Source organism: Salvelinus fontinalis, chromosome 25 (assembly GCF_029448725.1).
Source record: "Salvelinus fontinalis isolate EN_2023a chromosome 25, ASM2944872v1, whole genome shotgun sequence".
Lineage (NCBI taxonomy): Eukaryota > Metazoa > Chordata > Actinopteri > Salmoniformes > Salmonidae > Salvelinus > Salvelinus fontinalis.
The window spans coordinates 11,237,207-11,260,383 of NC_074689.1; the positions used below are offsets into that span (position 1 = coordinate 11,237,207).

The 23,177-nt window shown below is 44.0% G+C and overlaps 1 protein-coding gene across 5 annotated transcripts in view; it reads right to left on the reverse strand.

Moving 5' to 3' along the window:
* Positions 1-11,219: 11,219 nt before the first annotated feature.
* LOC129822836 (supervillin-like) overlaps positions 11,220-23,177 on the reverse strand; it is a 60,305-nt gene continuing 48,347 nt past the window's right edge. For all 5 annotated transcript variants that reach the window (XM_055881282.1, XM_055881281.1, XM_055881283.1 and 2 more), the window contains 17 exons: positions 22,270-22,406; positions 20,597-20,744; positions 20,181-20,326; positions 19,743-19,918; positions 19,007-19,157; positions 18,548-18,750; positions 16,829-16,911; positions 15,926-16,080; positions 15,731-15,836; positions 14,975-15,182; positions 14,582-14,715; positions 14,224-14,379; positions 13,895-14,038; positions 13,563-13,684; positions 13,134-13,289; positions 12,748-12,768; positions 11,220-12,370 (listed from right to left, as the gene is read on the reverse strand). In XM_055881282.1, coding sequence (XP_055737257.1) covers positions 12,284-12,370; positions 12,748-12,768; positions 13,134-13,289; positions 13,563-13,684; positions 13,895-14,038; positions 14,224-14,379; positions 14,582-14,715; positions 14,975-15,182; positions 15,731-15,836; positions 15,926-16,080; positions 16,829-16,911; positions 18,548-18,750; positions 19,007-19,157; positions 19,743-19,918; positions 20,181-20,326; positions 20,597-20,744; positions 22,270-22,406 — 2,333 coding nt within the window. In that variant the 3' untranslated portion in view covers positions 11,220-12,283. The remainder of the gene's footprint in view (positions 12,371-12,747; positions 12,769-13,133; positions 13,290-13,562; positions 13,685-13,894; positions 14,039-14,223; positions 14,380-14,581; positions 14,716-14,974; positions 15,183-15,730; positions 15,837-15,925; positions 16,081-16,828; positions 16,912-18,547; positions 18,751-19,006; positions 19,158-19,742; positions 19,919-20,180; positions 20,327-20,596; positions 20,745-22,269; positions 22,407-23,177) is intronic.

Genomic DNA, 23,177 nt, shown 5'->3' on the forward strand with positions numbered 1-23,177 from the left:
ACAAAACAAATGGAAAATGAAAAGTGGATCGATGATGGCTAGAAGACCGGCGACGCCGACCGCCGCCCGAACAAGGAGAGGAACCGACTTCGGCAGAAGTCGTGACAGTTATAGTTGAAGACTCTTCTTTGAGTCTTAAAAGTGGATTGAAATTGTGTAGGAAATGCGCACACTTTGGACAGGTGTGGTGCCACTTGGAGATACTAGTTAGTCCTCTCACTCAAACCCTTGTCATGTTTTTGTCTTATGTTGAACCTACAGCACATTTTCCAGGAATATTTGTATCATGCTACTGAACGTATCCAGAGTATTTTCAGATTTCGTTCTCAACAAACACAGCAGAAGTACAGTACATGTGAAATGCACATAAAATCAACAGTGTAATGTGTGGATTCAGTCTTCAACTGATGTGTACTCACCATTGGTCTAATAATGTTCCCATCATCTCCAAACTGTTCCCTTTCAATTGTTACCACATGATGCATATGCTTTTGATATTTCTTCTGTGTAAGAAACATTTCAATTTAGCCCTATCCATAAAGGCCTATTCCCATGAGTGTAAAGGATTAATGGTTATTACATTCCACATGCCTGTTTTGACCTATGACTAAAAATACAGATAACGTTTGAGATTGCTTTGACCACTGAAATTATGCTTTGTGTTAATTTAGGTATGCTTTCTTTAGAACCACTGCTTTTTATAAAGCAATACACTTCCCCTGACATTATTCACAACTCCGTATTTATAGAAATTGACATATTGTGGAAATGAATTCCCTTGACTAAATATTTTAATAGTATTGATGTCACAGTATTTATATATAATCCGAGAGTTTTCTCTTGGGTCATGCATGATATATCTGTAATACAGTGGGGCAAAAAAGTATTTAGTCAGCCACCAATTGTGCAAGTTCTCCCACTTAAAAAGATGAGAGAGGCCTGTAATTTTCATCATCACTTCAACTATGACAAAATGAGAAAAAAAAAATCCAGAAAATCACATTGTAGGATTTTTTTGTTTTGTTATTAATAAAAAAAAAAGAAATGTTATCCCCTTTTCTCCCCAATTTTCGTGGTATCCAATTGCTAGTAATTACTATCTTATTCTCATCGCTACAACTCCCATACGGGCTCGGGAGAGAGAAGGTCGAAAGCCATGCGTCCTCCGAACCACAACCCAACCAAGCCACACTGCATCTTAACACAGCGCGCCTCCAACCCAGAAGCCAGCCGCACCAATGTGTCGGAGGAAACACCGTGCACCTGGCCCCCTTGGTTAGTGCGCACTGCGCCCGGCCCGCCACAGGAGTCGCTGGAGCGCGATGAGACAAGGATATCCCTACCGGCCAAACCCTCCCTAACCCGGACGACGCTAGGCCAATTGTGCGTCGCCCCACGGACCTCCCGGTTGCGGCCGGCTGCGACAGAGCGCGAACCCAGAGACTCTGGTGGCGCAGCTAGCACTGCGATGCAGTGCCCTAGACCACTGCGCCACCCGGGAGGCCCACATTGTAGGATTTTTAATGAATTTATTTGCAAATTATGGTGGAAAATAAGTATTTGGTCAATAACAAAAGTTTATCTCAATACTTTGTTATATACCCTTTGTTGGCAATGACAGAGGTCAAACGTTTTCTGTAAGTCTTCACAAGGTTTTCACACACTGTTGCTGGTATTTTGGCCCATTCCTCTATGCAGATCTCCTCTAGAGCAGTGATGTTTTGGGGCTGTTGCTGGGCAACACAGACTTTCAACTCCCTCCAAAGATTTTCTATGGGGTTGAGATCTGGAGACTGGCTAGGCCACTCCAGGACCTTGAAATGCTTCTTACGAAGCCACTCCTTCGTTGCCCGGGCGGTGTGTTTGGGATCATTGTCATGCTGAAAGACCCAGCCACGTTTCATCTTCAATGCCCTTGCTGATACATGGCCCCATTCATTCTTTCCTTTACACGGATCAGTCGTCCTGGTCCCTTTGCAGAAAAACAGCCCCAAAGCATGATGTTTCCACCCCCATGCTTCACAGTAGGTATGGTGTTCTTTGGATGCAACTCAGCATTCTTTGTCTTCCAAACACGACGAGTTGAGTTTTTACCAAAAAGTTATATTTTGGTTTCATCTGACCATATGACATTCTCCCAATCTTCTTCTGGATCATCCAAATGCTCTCTAGCAAACTTCAGACGGGCCTGGACATGTACTAGCTTAAGCAGGGGAACACGTCTGGCACTGCAGGATTTCAGTCCCTGGCAGCGTAGTGTGTTACTGATGGTAGGCTTTGTTACTTTGGTCCCAGCTCTCTGCAGGTCATTCACTAGGTCCCCCCTGTGTGGTTCTGGGATTTTTGCTCACCGTTCTTGTGATCATTTTGACCCCACGGGGTGAGATCTTGCATGGAGCCCCAGATCGAGGGAGATTATCAGTGGTCTTGTATGTCTTCCATTTCCTAATAATTGCTCCCACAGTTGATTTCTTCAAACCAAGCTGCTTACCTATTGCAGATTCAGTCTTCCCAGCCTGGTGCAGGTCTACAATTTTGTTTCTGGTGTCCTTTGACAGCTCTTTGGTCTTGGCCATAGTGGAGTTTGGAGTGTGACTGTTTGAGGTTGTGGACAGGTGTCTTTTATACTGATAACAAGTTCAAACAGGTGCCATTAATACAGGTAACGAGTGGAGGACAGAGGAGCTTCTTAAAGAAGAAGTTACAGGTCTGTGAGAGCCAGAAATCTTGCTTGTTTGTAGGTGACCAAATACTTATTTTCCACCATAATTTGCAAATAAATTCATTAAAAATCCTACAATGTGATTTTCTGGATTTTTTTTCTCATTTTGTCTGTCATAGTTGAAGTGTACCTATGATGAAATTTACAGGCCTCTCTCATCTTTTTAAGTGGGAGAACTTGCACAATTGGTGGCTGACCAAATACTTTCCCCCCCACTGTACATGCATGATATGTGTAATACATGATTGCATTCTTTGAGAAGGATTGCATTATAGCCTGAATAAACAATTTTAACAATATCTATTATTATGGGTGTTTTCATCTGTTGAATCGAAAATATTCGAGTGATATTAAGTAAAAACTTTCCTGAGGACTGAAGAAAATGTTCTCCACATGACAGGAATCTTGTATATTTTGGCCAGAGGTGGACAGTAGAAGCACACCTGAGCCAGCACCAGTCTCTCCCAATTAACCATTCTGACACACACAGGCATTATAACCTCAGTACCATCTGAACCAACGAGGATCTGATTATTCTCCGCTTTTTTTTCTTTCTTTTCCATCATGGTTTTCATTTCCTGAAACTGCAAAGAAAAAAAGTCTGGACGAGACCATGGAACATCACATGTTTTTGGTTTACACAGGAAATCAGATGCAGTTGTGGGGAGGGCACAGATTTAGGAAAAATAGGTACTTTAATAATTTTTATGGGTAGTAGGAGTTTACTGCCTTTCTCTATATTGATACTCTGGCCAGTGGTGTTGAGGATAAATCATACTGCTATGAGGCTATCAGGATGGAGGGAAGAGGAGAGAGGGAAGAGGAGAGAGGGAAGAGTGGCGAGGAGAGAGGGGATAGAGGCAAAGCGAGACTGCATAAGAACAGGAAAGGTAGGTTGCACAGTTAAGATAATGTTGGTAAAGTTTCATATTATCCTCAAATATTGACAAGAATGGGGACAAAAATAAGTCATCGTGATTTCCAGTATGATCACGCTGCTAGGCCCCCCTCCTCATCTTCCATTGGCTCATTTCATTTAAGAAACACGGCTGTTTTGAAGGTACGTCCTCGTTACCTTCCTTATTAGAGACTAATTAAGCATCAGACAGAGACCATCTGTTTAGCACTCCACCGTGTGTGTGTGTGTGTGTGTGTGTGTGTGTGTGTGCGCTTTGCAGGGAAAAACAAGGCTTTCGTCACCTGGAGGTGAACTAGGCCATAACAGCAGTGGTAAATGTTAGCGGCTTGAGGGGGTTTTCCTCAATGCTTTTTACAACCAAATATTGAGTCACTCTCCTCATGGTGTGTTGACCACCAATGGAACGGAATAACATCAGTTTGAACCTCAGGTTTTAAAATAAACAGCAGTGGTCGGTTGGACCTTAGGATCTAAAGTTGGGATAACGTTTTTGTTTCCTTGGCTCTGGGCTGTGTGAGAGAGAGGAGGGAGAAAGAGAGTGAGAAAGAGACAGGAAGAGCGAGAGGAGGATGAGGAATGATCTGGGCTGAGTCACTCTCTCCATGGTAACATAGCTCTGTGATTTAGTTTCTCTCTGTGCGTCCCAAATTGTGCACCTGACTCCCTCTCCCTTCCTGAAAACACACCAAGAAATCTGTATTGTCAAGTTAATTTACGTTGTATACACTGGTGAAATTATCAAGTTGTTCCTCCTCCTCTATGACCGACTGGCATATCTTAGAAGAAAAACACATTTGTCCAACTCAGAGATCATTCAACCTCTCCCCAGCCATCCATTCACATTAAGGCCTGTTTGTTGTTGTTAATAAAAAGAAATACATGTATCGTCCCACACACAGGATAGGTACAGTAGAATGTGTTGTTTTCAGGGTCAGCCATAGTAGTATGCCTCGGGAGCAAATTTGGGTTTGGTGCCTTGCTCAAGGACACTTCAATAGATTTTTCAATTTGTTGGCACGGGTATTAGAACCAGCAACCTTTCGGTTACTGGTCTAACGCGCTAAACGCTAGGCTGGAAGCAGGGTCTGTAATGATGCCAGGTGGCAGGCAGTGGGAGGGCAAAAGCTCTTGACTCAGGTCCAACTACTGAATTTACATCTCTGTGTGGCACAATACACACACACACACACACACACACACACACACACACACACACACACACACACACACACACACACACACACACAGTGTAGGAAGGAGTTGATTGAGTAAATGATTAGATGGAGATCTCAGTACTGTCTTTCGTTGTGCCTGTGATGTACGTTGACTGACCTGTAGTCACAACATATGCCTGCTAATTAGCCTAAAACCTTAGCCTAAGAGCTACAAAACAAAATGGTGGAGGTTGAACTGAATGACAAGGGTGTTGTCCCAACAACAGGGCCCCAGGTCAAAAAGTAGTGCACTACATAGGGAGCCATTTCAAATGCAACCCGAGTGCACTGTTCTGTTAGTCACAAAGGCAACTATAACAGGCAGGAAGGAGGCTCGTCTACACATCAGTCTCCATCCACTTGGCATAAATCCAGTCAGGCTTTATGTACTCGTCTAGGATAGAGACTACATCTGGGTGAATAAGGACAGCTCTCCACAAGGACTGACTGAGGACTAAGCTAGTTCCCATAAATCATTTTAGCTTTTCACCTCAAGGGTCTTTGATGTTGCTTTTCTTCAGTTGTATCCCAAATGGCACCCTTTTCCCTATAATGTGCATTCTTTTTTACCAGAGCCCATAGCACTATATAGGGAATACGGTGCCATTTGAGACACACTTTTTAGTCCCTGGACAGGAAACTCTGGCTCCAAGAAGCGTTTTCTTCCCAACCAGAGAGTGAAGGAATGAGAGAAGGAGACACGAAACGCAGGAGGAGAAAAGGAGAAGAGACAGGAGAGAAACATAGCTCTTTTGTGATGCGCGGACGAGCTCTAGAATAATCCCAAACATAAATAGAAACGTGAAGAACAAAACCGAAACAGAAGCACAGAAGAATACATGCTAAGCCTTATTACGCTTGTCATTGTTCTGAGTTTGTGGTCTTCTATGGATTCTGGAGAGAGGGATGCCATGAAGAGAGGGAGGAGAGGCAAGGAGTGTAAGAGAGAGAGGGAAGAAAGGGAAGAGGGAGAAGGAGGAGGCACCAGAAGGACAGGAGAGAGGAGGCTCCACACCAAATGCAAATATTGTGAAACAAAAGGTGCTAAACCTCAACTGTGCCACTTCGCACCTTAAGCTTGCTGTTGAATTAACACTTATCGTAAAACATTATGTTCCTGTGGAAAGGGCCTAAGCAACGACAGATGGTTGAGAGCATTAGGGAGATACCTTCCAAATCCTGTCTACGTCCCAAATGGCACCCTATTCCCAAAATAATGCACTACTTTTGACCAGAGTTCTATGGGCCGCGGTCAAAAGCAGTGGACTATAAAGGGAATAGGGTGCCTTTGGAACACAGCCCTTGTATGCACAGTCTGATAGAGACATACTTTGAGATAGAGACATACATACTTTGTAGCTTAGCCTACAGTATATACAATCACTGTACAGAGTATCCAGTGTCAATTCCACACATACAGTATTCTGTATTAGTTCTCAACTGGCTATGCCATCAATAGCAGCCACAGGGAGAACATGGACGAACGTGAAAACATCATCATAAGGCACTTTCTTTGGTAACACTTTATTTGGATAGTCTACAGACTATGAGTAACATTTCAACTATCTACTAACCCTTATTTTAACCGTAAGCAAGCAGTACCTATCCGGACTATCCAAATAAAGTGTGACCTGTTCTTAGGACCTTTTCTTCCTCATCTATTTGACCTTATCACATATAGTACTGTATGTAGACACTGGTATGGTGCTGGAGATGATAAATATAACGTTAAAAAGTGGTGGAATTTCAAAAGAGGATGCAAAGAGTGGAATCATTTGATCAACTTGAGGTAACCATAACGTGCATTGCAGGCAGTTTCTCAGTTTTGTTCCATTCTACTGGTCTGATGTATAATTCACTCCAATTCCCTTACCGAGACAGACTCTTACCCTAAGCAGCTTGACATGACGTGAACCTTGATACCAAGACAGACTCCCTGGCTATGATACAAAAAGTCACTCATGCATAAGAGACCTGCATTAAGACGGATTGGATGAGCAACGATGCTACCCGCACCTGGGACTACCTACAGCTCTTTTTTCCCTGTCTCTTTCTGTCTTTCGGCACAGTAGTATGGATTATGGATGGTACACAGGTAAACAGAGAAGAGATGGAGGGAGGAGAGTTGGGAGGAGGAGAGAGGGGTGAAGAGGAAGAGAGGAAAGAGAGGTGTAGAGGTAAAGAGCGAGGATAGAGAGAATCTTAGTGAGTGGGTGGTAGAGTGGGAGGTATGGAGAGTCGTGTATCAAAGCCCTTAGAAGGTAGACTGGGACAAGCTCAGTAGACTTCACAAACAGACTGGAGATTTGGAGCTGCTACAGTTCATCTAACAATGTGGCAGGCTAGTAGACACACACAGTAGCGCTAACATTGTTGTATTCAGAACTGTGTGTGTGTTGGTGTTTGCGCGTGCATGCATGTCTGAAGAGACAGCGAACTGTGCCACTGAATAAAACAATGCGAATTGAGGAGACATCGGTTTCTTTTTGGGGGACGTTTCAAAGACAGAGACCGCATGAACTGAGAGACTTCCTGCTCTCCCAGTGAACACAACAGTGTTGGATCCACAATGAGCAGAAACAGAGCCCGCAGTACAAACAGGTTTTGGTGCATGTTGTTCTTCTGTGACTGTGTAACCAACTTCATATAGCCACCCAGAAGAAAGGCACACGGACACTCACACTTCAGGTTGTCTTGGTTTTCTATCTACTCTCAGGATATCCCTCTCAGACTCAATGCACAAAGTGATCATATTGTATAAATGTGTTGTGTTTACAAAAAAACGAAAATACAGTAAAACATACCTGCAGTAAAAGATATCACAGTGATGACAGGCATTGACAGGACGGTCACAGCAACGCGTTCACTGGTTAGGTAGAACACAAGATATCTTTTAGATAGGAGCAACAGTAATGATACATGCCCTCAATGTGAAGTGACATTAATCCATAAATACAGAGCACAAGTACAACCCTTTTCATATACAACTTTTAAAGGTAGTAAGAAAATAAACATTCACTTAATATTTCAATAAATCACCTGCTAGCAATAGCTAGCGTGACATTACAGTGCATTGACTGACGGTGCTAGTTTGCTCGTCATTAGCACGGCTAGCTAAACCAGCAAAAACGTGGTTAACTTGCCGAAATAGGCTTGAAATACATTATCGGCAACATAAATATATACATAGTCACATTCGCTATTGACTTAGGGATATATGAACCAGTTGTGTTATACACTTTAAACAGTTTTTTATGTCCAGAGGCAGGAGACACGAACCTGCTCTCAGGATATCTCTCTCAGACTGAAGAGCAGGCACACCAACTTTCCAAATAGGGGAGAAGCACTCAAAACCCACTTGCTGTTCTTTCAAGGAAAATAAGTCTGAAGACCTCTCGTATTGCCAACCTTACTAAAATGGAAGCAAATATTTTTATGAATTCGATAACACATAATAAAAGGAAACTTTATTTACATCACACCATTTTTTGTAAGTGAATGGTTTTACTCACTACTCTGCCCGCAAACTGCGGAGTTCTTTGATATCTACATTGAGCGCAGTGCGGGTGAGGTTGATGGAAACTCGACATTTTCACTTTGTCACAACTGCACCAAACTTCATCTAGTTGGCCCCCATTATTTCTCTTCCACCACACTCGCAGACATGCACCGGGTCGAGAAATGGTGACATGACAGTTCAGATCGTGACATCCAAAATAGAAACAAGTTTATTATTACATCGTCCATTTTACACACTGTCACTGTATTAACATTCAGCACCACTGACCTCACTAAACACAGCGGTGGTGTTCGAATAACGGTTAGCTTTAAAAACACGGACACGTTACCGGTAGAGCATTTCATGTGATAGGGAGAAGCAGCCACAGGAGTACCTGACCTTTAATAGCCATTAAAAGGATACATAAAAAATCCCTTGGCATATTGGGCCCTCATAGGGTAGTGGGTCCAAATCTCTGTGTGTGTGTGTCTGCATAAACAGAGCTCTGGGACTGATAATGACAAGGCCATGTGATGACATTCAGAAACATGGTCTAGTCTGGTCTGTATGCTTGCATGGCACTGAGTTGGAGTGATGAGACAATCATGATATACACTATATATACAAAAGTAAGTGGACACCCTTTCAGATTAGTGGATTCGGCTATTTCAGCCACACCTGTTGCGGACAGGTGTATAAAATCGAGCACAAAGCAATGCAATCTCCATAGACAAACATTGGCAGTAGAATGGCCTTTCCAACACGTCAGTTCTCAAAATTTCTGCTCTGCTAGAGCTGCCCCGATCAGCTGATAGTGCTGTTATTGTGAAGTGGAAATGTCTAAGAGTGGTAGCCACACAAGCTCACAGAACAGGACCAACTCTCACTACAGGGTTCCAAACTCCCTCTGGAAGCAACGTCAGCACAAGAACTGTTGTTCAGGAGCTTCATGAAATGGGTTTCCATGGCCGAGCAGCCTCACACAAGCCTAAAATCACCATGCGCAATGCCAAGCATCGGCTGGAGTGGTGTAAAGCTTGCCGCCATTGGACTCTCGAGCAGTGGAAACGTGTTCTCTGGAGTGATGAATCATGCTTCCATCTGGCAGTCCAACGGGTTTGGCGTTTGCCAGGAGAATCTACCTGCCGCAATGCCAACAATAGTGCCAACAATACAGTTTGGTGGAGGAGGAATAATGGTCTGGGGCTGTTTTTCATGGTTCGGGCCCCTTAGTTCCAGTGAAGGGAAATCTTACCGCTACAGCATACAATGACATTGTAGACGATTCTGTGCTTCCAACTTTGTGGCAACAGTTTGGGGAAGGCCCGTTCCTGTTTCAGCATGACAATATCCCCGTGCACAAAGTGAGGTCCATACAGAAATGGTTTGTCGAGATCGGTGTGGAAGAACTTGACTGGCCTGCACAGAGCCCTGACCTCAACCCCATCAAACACCTTTGGGATGAATTGGAATAATGGAATAATAATATTTAATACAGAACCTCAACTTCATAGTAGGTAATTGAGGGTGTACTCCTCAGACCGCAGTTTACTCAGTAACATTAGTTACATGGGCGAGCAAACTGATCACGACAAAAAGCGCAACATTTTCAGCACGCTGACATGACTCAACAGCAACCCACGGATCCATCTGGGAGTTTCAGTAACACCCTCTCCACTGTAGAGGTGACAAGAACAGACCTTATTATCAGTCTTTCAGCGCCCTCTGATGGAGAAAATGTGCAACATACCCTTAAATAAAGCATATCAACATATACAGAACAGAAACAGACGCAACATGGAACAATTCCAAATATTTGACTGAGTTACAGTTCATAAGGAAATCAGTCAATTGAAATAAAATAATTAGGCCCTAATCTATGGATTTCACATGACTGGACAGGGTAGCAGTCATTGGTTGGTGTGGGAGGGCATAGACCCATCCACTGGAGAGCCAGGCTCAGCCAATCAAAAATGAGTTTTGCACCACAAAAGGACTTTATTACAGAAAGAAATACTCCAGTTTCATCAGCTGTCTAGGAGGCTGGACTCAGATGATCCCGCAGTTGAAGAAGCCAGATGTGGAGGTCCTGGGCTGGCGTGGTTACACGTGGTCTGCAGTTGTGAGACCGATTGGCTGTACTGCCAAATTCTCTAAAACGTTGTTGGAGGCTGCTTCTAGTAGAGAACATTAAATTCTCTGGCAACAGCTCTGGTGGACATTCCTGCAGTCAGCATGCCAATTGTGCGCTCCCTCAAAACATCTGTGGCATTGTGTTGTGTGACAAAACTGCACATTTTAGAGTGGCCTTTTGTCCCCAGTACAAAGTGCACCTTTGTAATGATCATGCTGTTTAATCAGCTTCTTGATATGCCACACCTGTCAGGTGGCTGGATTATCTTGGCAAAGGGAGAAATGCTCACTAACAGGGATGTAAACACATTTGTGCACAACATTTGAGAGAAATAAGCTTTTTGTGCAAATGGAACATTTCTGGGATATTTTATTTCAGCTCATTAAACATGGGACCTACACTTTACAAGTTGCGTCTATATTTTTCTTCAGTCTACATTTCATACAGGTACTGGATATACACACGCATAAACATACACGTGTTATTTTGTCTGAAAGAACAACGTACCGGACTTACCCGTTTAATGCATGTCATTTTCAGGGTTTAGGCATTGTATGGAAGCACGGTGTCCCCCCAAAATGGTACCCTATTTTGTGCACTACTTTTGACCAGGGCCCATAGGGTTCTCTACTCAAAAGCAGTGCATTATAAAATGGAAAAGGTTACGATTTTGGGACATCCATTTAGACAAAATGTCCCATTTCAGGTGATAAAGAGGCAAAACAACTTCCTCAGATTTACTTTAAGTGTTTATTTCTCCAATATACTTTATATCACAAAGGGAGTCTTTATAACACAGACTACCGTCTTCCTGTATATAAAGTGTACATCAAAGCAAGGCACTATACATTGTTGAATTCAAATAGAAAGATCCTTCTCCTTTCTCTTTTTATTTCTGTCAATTCATGCCCGTAAAATATAACACTTCTCTTCAATCTGAGCACCTGACCGATGCAGGACATCCTCATAGCAATAACAACAGATACAACAGAATGCACTAGATACAGGATTTCTTCAATAAAATGGCGACATGTACAGTCTCTGGGGGAAAGGAGCATTATTGTCCCACTATTAACATATGACAACCTCAACATGAATAACACAAACATTTATTTCATTTCTTAGCTCACCGACTGAATACTCAAAAGGCTTTTTTATTCCTATTATATATGTCAATATAAATATAAATTATTTTTGGAAAGACAAACACACCAAAGAAACAGCTTACAGAAAGAGTCTGTTCGGAGTGTGTCGAGCAGAGTGGTTTTCCTGCTCCCAGAACAACTGACAGACCCTGTATGGTTGATACTGTAAAGGCATGGTCACACACACACACACACACACACACACACACGGACAACCACACATACTGTGTAGATTTAACAAGCCGGGTGCTGACATTACATAAACATCCACTCAAGAGTCCATTCACTCACACACACACACACGTCTCTGAATTATCTCCATTTATAATTATAATACAAATCAACAATGGGAACCAACAATACCAATAAAAGAAAAAAAGACTACAAGAGGCTTGCACACCTCTGCTGATCTTTCACTCCCTCCACCCACTGCATCTCTCCTCCTTCCTCCCTCCATCGTGGAGAAGGGTACTCAGAAGAGCCTGTTTCCGAGCTCTCTCCAGTCCAGAAGTGAAGGCGTTCTTGGTCAAACTAAAGAGTTCTCAGTGGCGGGTCCTCGTTCCAATCGAACCCCGATGCACCTCAGCGACCGACCGTCGCTTGCTGATGATGATGCTGCTGTCCGGTGGTTAAGCGTTCTGTCCAACGTACTAAAACAATCCTTTGGCTTTCTTCACATTCACCTGCTTCCAGCCTGGCAACAGCTCGTACTCATCCCTTGACATCTCCAGCCCTTTCTGCGAACATTGTGAGCACACAATAAAGACGAAATCTACCAACCACCATAACTCCTGTGTGAGATCACTTCAATGTGTGAGCTGCAAAAAACAAATCCATCATTCATCATAGGCCACACCATGATCAGTGATCCAGTTCATCACTCCAGCAGCTTATATTGAAAATCCACACAGCTATTACTTTGCGAGTGGAAACTGACCAAACCATGCAAGAGAGGTTCAGAGTGAGAGATTGTGTTGATCCACACACACAGTGAGGAGGGAGGTGAGACAGAAAGCAACACACACAGGATTATGATTCATCTAGTTCATCAGTCAAAGTGAGGATGCTGTGTACGTGTCTGGGACCCGCTGTGCTCTCAATTTAAAGAACTCACCTTCCCATAAGCCCCTACACCCTGGAAGGTGAAGTGAAGAGTTAAACACATGATGAGTCAGAGAGAGAGAGAGAGAGAGAGAGAGAGAGGACAGAGAGGGATGAAGGAGGACACATTTACACAGACAAAGTTAAAGACTGAAAAAAGTTAGACTTTTCTGGATTTTAGAGAGGTCCGTTTTAGACTCGTTTCCCTTGACTACCATTATACAAAACTCCATTGTGATCCATTGTCAACCACACATTGGAGAGGCTCATTAATTGTCCGCAAACAACACAGAACCACAGACTAAGTGGACATATAACATGACGGAGCCAAGGCACACCTAGAGAGGAAGCCGTCATAATTCTCCAGGGAGTTGGTGGTAGGTGTGGGAGTGGCCTCACCTCAAAGTCATCATTGTCTAGGTAGATCTCCAGGCGTAAGGGGTCCACTCCCTCGGGTAGGGGCCGCGCCAGCAGGTCCGCCAGGGGGTAGGTGGTCTTACACAGCCGTGCCAACACGTCCTCTACCAGGATGATTTGGTTACACACCTCCGCCTCCTGGGACACACAGCGATATGAATAGAACGTCACGCTCAGTACACACACTTTCCAAATCAATCCCATTGGGGTTGGCAGTAGCCTCGAGGCAGGCCAGTACCACCCCGATGGTGGCCGGGTTAGAAACATAGGGCTGACCGGGGGACAATCTGTCTGAAATAAGCCATCAACAGGAGGAGTTGGTGTCAATGTAGAATCTAGTTCTAATGGCCATTGAGGTTTATTTAAGGTGGGTGTAATAGGTATGGGATGGGAGACAGCCAGGTGACCTACCCTTTCAGTGATCTCAGCGATGTCCTCTCTGTGTTCCCAGCAGGGGAACATGTTGGTGAAGGTTAGAGGTTCAAGTCCCGCATGGATCAGATATGACTTGGGAGGCTTCTTCTCATTCTTCTCTGTGTGTGTGGGGTGGGGGGTGGGGGTTAGTATCAATGTAATGGTTAGTATCAATCAAGCAATTCCACATTTCCCCCCTCTAGAGGACGTACCGAGAAACACTATGCCAACAGTAACACTATCTTATAAGGGCTTATTTGCTTTCTTTCGGCATCTTGTCCATAAAGCAGTGTAACTAACTACCTCCTGACAGCTGTGGTGCCCAATACCTGTGCAGTACTGCAGCACCGTCTCCATGGCACACTTCCTGTCCGCGTCCCAGCGGATACGGGCAGAGCCGGGGCTCTCGCCATCCTGGGGCCACCAGCCCTGCCACAGGTACACCTCATGGTGGTTGTCTACCAGGAACAGGCCTTCATGAAGAGGAAGTGATGTCAAAACAGGGCTACAGGAAGTGACTCGGTGATATACACATACGGACAGAGGTCAAACCTATGTGGATTGTAGTAGTAGTCTCTAGTCATGCATACCTATGTATGTGTGTGTGTGTGTGTGTGTGTGTGTGTGTGTGTGTGTGTGTGTGTGTATGGTACAGTACCTGGTTGTGAGGCATTGTAGAGGTCCTCCTGTAGGAAGGGCAGTGAGTTGACCGCCTCTGTTACTCTGGCTGGGTAGAAGAACTCCACAGCTACAAACTCTCCAGACGTGCTGCTCAGCTGGTAGAGACGAGGGGTGAAATTGAACTTCCCTGGATCTGGGGGTCAAAAGGTAATCAAATCACAACACTTTCCTATTCTAATAATGCTATTTCTATATATACAACAATCAAATTATTACAGTCTACTAGCAAACGAGTACATTGCACTTACTCCATTGGAATTCAACATCAAAGACAGATTTATGAGTAAGCTCAGAATGAAGTCATAGGCTTTCCTGTGCGCGCGATTCCCACTAACCTTGTATCATGCAGTCGTAGGCTTTCCGATCTCTCCTCCCCAGAGCCTCCCAGAATCCCGTAGGCTCTGTCCCCTCGTCACACTCATGGATGGTCACCTTGCTGCTGCTGTGGAGGCCCGCCTCCAATGGACACCTGCAGACACACAGGCACATGGACCACTGCTATCATGCTGTTTGAAACACTTCTGACCCCATTCTGAACACTGACTCATACAGAACATTGTTAAACTTACTCAAATTGATCAGCAATAATACAAGTCTATACACTTCAAAACATTCCTAATCAATAATATCTGCCCTTATACTGACCCCTAAAATCAACTGGACAGCAACATATCTAGGACATAAACATGTCTTCTTATGCATCTAGTTATGAATGTGTCACCGCTCACTGCTCTTTGATCTTGTTGGCGGTGGTGCTCCCCACGTCGCGGGTGTGGAGCTGAGCCTTGCAGCCGTGCCACAAGTACATGGTTGCCTTGGAGACACTGAGCAGCACCATAGAGGTGCGGGAGCGCAGGCTGCTGCAGTGACACGCTACCTCCAGCAGGTGACCCTCCACAGGGACCTCACCACGCACACAGTACAACCGCCAGTCATCTGATGGGGCAAGAGGGGTTAGAGGTCAAGTCAGACAGATGACATTTCTCTCTATGAGGAGAGAACAGCAGGAAACAAATGGGACATAAATCATGCATTTGGAGAAAAACATGTTTTCATGGGATCCATTGGTGTTCCACACAGACACAGAGAGACAGAGAGAAAGAAAAGGAAGAAAAGAGTTGGATGATGGCAGGAGAAAGGAGGATAGTATTGATGAGAAGGAGAGGTAAGGATGGTGAGAAAGTGGATGGTAAAGATTTACCATCTTAATTTGACCCTGCTTATCACAGCAGGACAATAACAGAAAAAGTTAATGATGTGGATTATATTGAATGGACATTTTTGTAGGGGTTGACACATACTTCGTTAAGGCAAATCAAGTCAGCGATTTTAAAGGGGAAATTACAAACTTTAGAAGCCTTTTTAAATCAATTGAATACACTCCAATTAGCATTTTCCAGCGCCGCAGGAAAATTCTGCGACAACAGCGTGATTAAATGATGATAGCAGATCTGTACGCAATAAGTATGGACAGTGCAGCTTACTCTGAGAGTTCTCCTCCTCCTCTTCTCTCTTCCCTGCATGGACCACCATCCCTCCATTAAAGCACTGCAGGAAACATGGAGGCTCTTTCCCCTGCTGCACCTGGACCTGTAGGAGCAGAGGAGAGAGTGGTTACGCGCACAGACACACACACACACACGCGCGCACACACACACACACACACACACGCACACTACCTGCGCTCCTCTCTCCTCGTCCAGTTCGACAGTCATCAGAGCGGACGTTCCCTTCTCGTTGACGGTAGAATTCCGTCCCTGCCAGAAGAAATAGGAACACTTCTCCTTCCCAGCTCCTGCACTCCTCACTGCGTCCGGATTATGTCTCTTCCCAACTAAGGTCAGACAGACACACACACGGATTCACAAACGCCAATAAACAACTTTTCACATCATGAATAAACACCAGGGAGATCTATAAACAGCTGTGACACTTCTGGCAAACCAATAAATGATGGGGTTTTGAAAAAAAAAAAAAGGGCAAAAACAAAGCAGGGAGTTTCAGTATTTCCTGCCTGTCTGCCTGTATCAGTGTCTTATGTAAGGAAATGTGATACCCCATTGCTGTAATCAGCTATCCTCTTCTGCAGCCCATACTTTGGTACTCTGTGCAGAAGAAAAGTAGCCGTACTGCTGCTAACCAGTAGAACTCATCCCAGCTTCTCATCTCCACTTCTGTCCTACTAGTAATGATAGTTTGTTTGAAGTCTGAAAGAACATGGATTACTACAGCGAGCGAGGCTTTGGAACAGCACAGTCTGTGTCTATGAGTTTAGGTAATGGTTAATTATTACCCTAACGTAGCGAGGTAGGAGGGGCGGAAGAGAAGCGGGGAGGAAGGGTGATGGGGGCTCTCTCCTTACATGGTCTTCACATGGAGAAGATGGGTGTTTAAAATCAAGGAGGATAAGTCCCTCTGCTAAATAACGTAAAATCCCTACCTGCACTGCTTTAGGTGTGTCAGAGAGGGAATAAGCACGATGGAAAGAGTGATAGCAGCAAGAGAGTGACCGATAGAGAGAGAGCACGCTCTGTGGTGTGTGACAGTGTTGAGATGTCGGTCAACGGTGGCTCGAAACTAACCTGCGGTGCTCACCATGTACTTCCATTTCACCACGTACGTGTCTTCCTCATGGAACTGTCCGATACTCTGCTTGGGCAGCCGGCTGTAGGATAGAAGATAAAGTTTATTTCACAGTAAACAAATTGACAACAGAATTTCAGCATGCTTATAGGGAAGGACACTCAACAAGCACAGCACTTACACAAATGACTGATGATTGGCTGAGAGAAATTGATGATAAAAGGATTGTTAGACTTCAGTGCAGCTTTTGACATTATCGATCATAGTCTGCTACTGGAAAACTTGTGTTATGGCTTTACACCCCCTGCTATAATGCGGATAAAGAGTTACTTGTCTAACAGAACACAGAGGGTGTTCTTTAATGGAAGCCTCTCAAATATAATCCAGCTAGAATCAGGAATTCCCCAGGGCAGCTGTTTAGGCCACTTGCTTTTTTCAATTTTTACTAACGACATACCACTGACTTAGCAAAGCCAGAGTGTGTATGTATGCGGATGACTCAACACTATACACGTCAGCTACTACAGTGACTGAAATGACTGCAACACTCAACAAAGAGCTGTAGTTTCAGAGTGGGTGGCAAGGAATAAGTTTGTCCTAAATATTTCTAAAACTAAAAGCATTGTATTTGGAACAAACCACTCACTAAACCTCAACTAAATCTTGTAATAAATCATGTGGAAATTGAGCAAGTTGAGATGACTAAACTGCTTGGAGTAACCCTAGATTGTAAACTGTCATGGTCGAAACATATTGATGCAGTAGTAGCTAAGATGGGGAGAAGTCTGTCTATAATAAAGTAATGCTCTGCCTTCTTAACAGCACTATCAACGAGGCAGGTCCTACAGGCCCTAGTTTTGTTGCACCTGGACTACTGTTCAGTCATGTGGTCAGGTGCCACAAAAAGGACTTAGGAAAATTGCAATTGGCTCAGAACAGGGCAGCACGGCTGGCCCTTGGATGTACACAGAGAGCTAATATTAATAATATGCATGTCAATCTCTCCTGGCTCAAAGTGGAGGAGAGATTGACTTCATCACTACTTGTATTTATGAGAGGTATTGACATGTTGAATGCACCGAGCTGTCTGACTAAACTACTGACACACAGCTTGGACACCCATGCAAACCCCATAAGACATGCCACAAGAGGTTTCTTCACAGTCCCCAAGTCCAGAACAGACTGTGGGAGGCACACAGTACTACATAGAGCCATGACTACATGGAACTCTATTCCACATCAAGTAACTGACACAAGCAGTAAAATTAGATTGAAAAAACAGTTTAAAAAAATACCTTATGGAACAGCGGGGACTGTGAAGCAACAAACATTGGCACAGACACATGCATACACACACACACGATAACATACGCACTACACATACACATGGATTTAGTACTGTAGATATGTGGTAGTAGGGGCCTGAGGGCACACAGTGTGTCGGGAAATCTGTGAATGTATTGTAATGTTTTTTTAAATGGTATAAACTGCCTTAATTTTGCTGGACCCCAGGACGAGTAGCTGCTGCGGGATCCAGAATAAATACAAACACACTAAAATGTGTCTTTTTCCTTTATCACAACCCCACCACAACACACATAATATGCATCCCAAATGGCATTGTGTTCCCTATACAGTCCCTAAAGGCCTTGGTCAAAAGTAATGTACTATGTAGGCAATAGGGTGCCATTTGTATAGGGTACTACACACCCACCCACCTGTAATCGAACTCCAGGATGTGCCATACGTCCACGGCAGTGGTACTGATCTCAAAGTGCCTGCGGTCGTCCCCCGCCACAGGGCCGTAGCCCCGACCCACGTCCACCCCATCCAGCACCGTGCGCACCGGGGTCTGGAGTAACGGCAGCATCAAGGACGCATCGTAGGACCGCGGCGTATTCTGTTCCGAGCTCTGTTGCTCCTGGAAAGGAGAGGAAAGCGGGTTGAAAAACGGGTTGAGGAAGCCATCGGGACGTTGAGATGCGTGTGGTGGAGGAGAGGGAGTAGAGGGGGAGATGGGTAATGGGATGTTGGAACAGAGTGAGGTTTTGTTCCCTGTTGTCTAATAGTGTATAATTTGGCAAGTCTTATAAGGAATTCTTGAGAAGCTACAGGATAAACACTGAAGAGGAGATGAACAAAAAAACAAAACTATTAAAAACTATTTGGCGCTGTACCTTGTGTTCGTTGAGGTGTTCGTGGCCGTTTTTGGTTGTGCCTTTCTTCTTGGAGTCTGTCCAGTCCAGGAACTTCTCCTTGAACAGGGTGGTCTCATTGTGTTGTGTCAACCTCCCAAATACAGCCCAGTCCGGACGGCCCTGGCCCTTCCTGTACACCACAGAGGGAGAGAGAGGAGAGGTAGATAGGTAAGAGCTGGTTGGAGCCTTTTATATTTTATTGAACCTTTATTTTTCAAGGCAGCTCAGTTTAAAATTGTTTGCAATGACCATCTGGAAAGTCTGTTATTATTAAAGAAGCCTACAAACTGTCCATGGGCATAGAGGCAGGTTGTTTAGAGTAGAGCGGAGTGATGACATCCTGCCCATGTACGGCTTGTGTTCTGCTGAGCCTGGCCTTCGAGTTGTTTACACATACTGTAGTGGAATACTTATCTAGGCTCTCCACAGTAGCGAGGTATATGGTGTTGGCCCACCTGCGCTAACCGGAGCGGTTTTAATACGGACCGTTTGAAATTACCTCGCAACTCAAGTAAAATCCTAACCCTCACAGGGTCGTGGAATCACACTCTCAACCATACATGAGAAATGTGTTACGTTCCAGTACGTGCAACCTACATATCAGGATTTATTGTCAATACTCTGTATGTGAATTGGCTAGCTCACTGTACGGTTTGGCTTAGTGTGTGTGTGTGTGAGAGAGAGAGAGACATAATGTGTGTGAGCCACCCAGTACCTGGGTATGAGTGAGTTGCACTCTCCAGGGTCCAGGGGGTTGATGTCACAGCAGGTGTAGTCGAAGGTTCCGTTCCACAGGTGTTTAGCCAGCTGGAAGGCTACTTTCCTCTGGGCCAGAGTCACCTCCTTACCGTGCCAGACATACACCTCACTGCCAAAGTCCAACACCAACACCTGCAGGCCAAGGGTCATAGAGAGGGGCAGTCAGCACCAGTACAATGATGTACTTTCACTTTCAGCTCTGAAAATGGTCATTTGAAAGTGAGGAACTCACAGGTCAGAGTAGTGTACCTTTCATTGTCTAAATCTTGACTTACAGCAGTTTGATCAACCAGGTTTCTTTTTCCATCTCGGTCTTAACTTGATTGGAATCCAGTCAGAATGAAAATCTATATCCTCATACCAAACAATGTTAGTAGTAGTAGTAATGTCTAACCTGTTTGGGGCTGAGCAGGGTGCATCGGGGAACCTTCCCCCAGAAATCGTCATCGGGGACCAGTTTGTCATCCACTAGGCGGTAGATGCAGTTGGTTTCTACGATGGCGCTCTCATACAGCTCATCCTCGTCTGGCGTCCCCGCGGCTACAGGAAGTGTTCAAAACTGATGATGCATTCAAGGAATAACTGGGAATCATTTGTGGGTAACATTTCAGTTGAGGGGACCCATAACACATTCAAAATAAAATAAACTTACCTACATAGCCATGAATGTATCAAGCAAAAAGAAGGGACCCCAAAACATGACTGATTGAAGTATGTTTGCCAAACTAACCGACAGTTTGCCGTACACCGGTAGCTGGTAGGTAAAATGTTAATTCCACAGTTATAACCCATTAACTACTTCATCCTTACACTGGTAGCTGGCCTGTCCGCCCAGAATCTTCCAAAACTCCTTGGCAGCATAGCTGTGTGTGTTGATGCCCTCCTCGATCAGCTCTACATAGTTGGCACGGCAACCCAGATCTCTCTTGGTCTGAACGAACTGGGCCAACTCAGCAGCCTGAGAAGGAAAGACAGAAAATAAGCAAATTGTTAATTCTAGGCCCAAATCAAGTGCAATTCATTGTGCTACATAATTAATAGCTCAATGATTCCTGAAATGGACAATCTCTTTTTTCCCCACAAATATTTGTCTTAATATTAACATTTGAAATGTATATTTTGACAGTTTAAGCATACGTTGCAGAACATGGATTAAAATATTTCCGAATATTAATGATGGCGATACTCAAAAATACATTTTTGCCTCTAAAAATAAAAGATCAATACAAACATTTGTAAAATACGGAAAATTGTTAATTTGAAAATCCCCAATACAAACATAAGCATTCTAATCTGATCTTTCAACATTCTGACGAGTGGACATGGTATATTCAAGTGGTATAAACAGTAGCAATTGAGTTATTCCTTAGTTGATTTAACTCTAAAATCTAATTAAAATGAAACATATTTGAACCAAAATGCATATTCTATCAGGCAGATCGAGTTGACAGATCACAGTTGTGACCATGGTGATTCCAATATCGTTTGTTTAAATCTATCAAAAGTAGAGAACTTTCCAGACCATCAGTGGTCTTGTTGGACTACATGTAATGAGGATATGAACAAGGGGTCCTTATGGTATATAGCTGACCCTTTGCATTCCAGATTCATTTAGGATTTTAGACTAATCTCAGGACACATCTTTTAGGAATCACAGTTTTGGGAGAAATATTATTTAAAGTCAGAGGGATAGTGCACGAAACTACATACGATTATTGTTCAGTTAATATCCCATGACTTTTTGGGAGTTTGAAAGTTTGAGTTTGAAATTGGGATCTTTTTCTCCGGACAAGGGCATTTCCAGGCATAGAAATTAATAATATTTGGAAAATTCACCCCCAAAATATTCTCCCTCATAAAATTCCCCTAAATGTAATTTTTAAACTCAAAAAAAGCTATAACATCATTTGTTAAAAAAATAATAATAATTCCCTGCCGCACAAGGATTTTCCCGACTTTCAAGAATTCATGAGCTATTAAGAGTGAGGTGAATAGATGTCATCATAAAAAGCATATCCTGAGATAGACCTCTTATGCAAGTGTTGTGAACAAACCCCCATTGGGTTTTAGTCTGAATTATCCAGTTTATTGAGAGAGAGAATTTCAGAATCAGGTCAGTTTTCTTTCTGGTCAATCAGAGCTAGAGTCTGTTTGAAACAATAGCTGTAGGTCTGCGTTTGTCCCAGTGAGAGGCTTCCTGTTACGGCAGCTGTTCTCCCCTCACACACACCACTTCCTGTGTTGCTACGCCAACGCACCTTCCTGCACGTGACTTGAAGCAGCACACGCCTAATATTAACAGACCTTTAAAAACCCACTGACAGGGTTACACGCGTTCATCTGAGCATACCTACACAACGCTAACACTGTGTGGACAGCACTGCTTACAATTACATGTAACCTATGACAATGTGAGTGTATTTGATGCGTTTGTAATAGGTATGTCTAGCTGCTGAACACAGCAACAAGATCAACAGACCTACCTTAGCCTTCTCGATGACGTTGGCGAACTCTCCAGTCCAGACAAAGCAGTGATGAGGAGTGATGAGCAGAAAGCAATCCCCGCTGTTCAGAGAGGACACTCTGGGCTCCACTAGTCTGGTCTGGACGTGCCGTCGGCCTGGTTAATATAACAGACGGACACGGATAGATGTGGTATATTAGTGGTTGTTTTGATTTTGAATGGCAGTTAAGAGGCAGTTAAGAACACATAACTTTATACATGAAGAATGCATCCAAAATTGTTTATTGGATTTGGTTTGCCCAGGGTAGAGAGGTGACCTGGGTAACATGATTAAGCACCACAGCTGCATGGAAGTGGTGTGGAGGCTTAAAGGAACCAAAATAACTACAACAAACACCGCCTGTTTTTAAAATATCCTCTGAAAAGGAAAGGACACCCTGGAAGAGCATCCTTCGTGGCTTTGTGTAAAAATGTGGCTATTTTCCTCTGTGGACCTCGGCAGCACTAGGAAATGGGTTACTGTTGTGACAAATACTGTATGCCTGACCCACATGCAATAAGCAGCAAATAGGCACAATACAACAGTTTCTTCCTTTCCCAGACAACAAAAACTGGCAGAACAAAATAATAAGCTAATTTGGACGATTAGCGTGCAGCAGTCAGACAACGGAAGCACAACCAATTCCCTACACAATGGACTACTTTTAACCAGGGCCCATAGGGCTCTGATGAAAAGTAGTGCACTATATAGGGAATGTTTTGCTGCTTAGTGTTCTGGATGGTTAGCCTTAGCATGCTCGTTACAGTGTGTCTCGGCGATTCACGGAAGACGGAGGGCTTTCCTCGTCGGTCTATTCCAGGAGGCTGCTCTCAATATCTGTCTAATCTAGGCCATCCGGCATCCCAAAACGGCGCCCTATTTCCTAC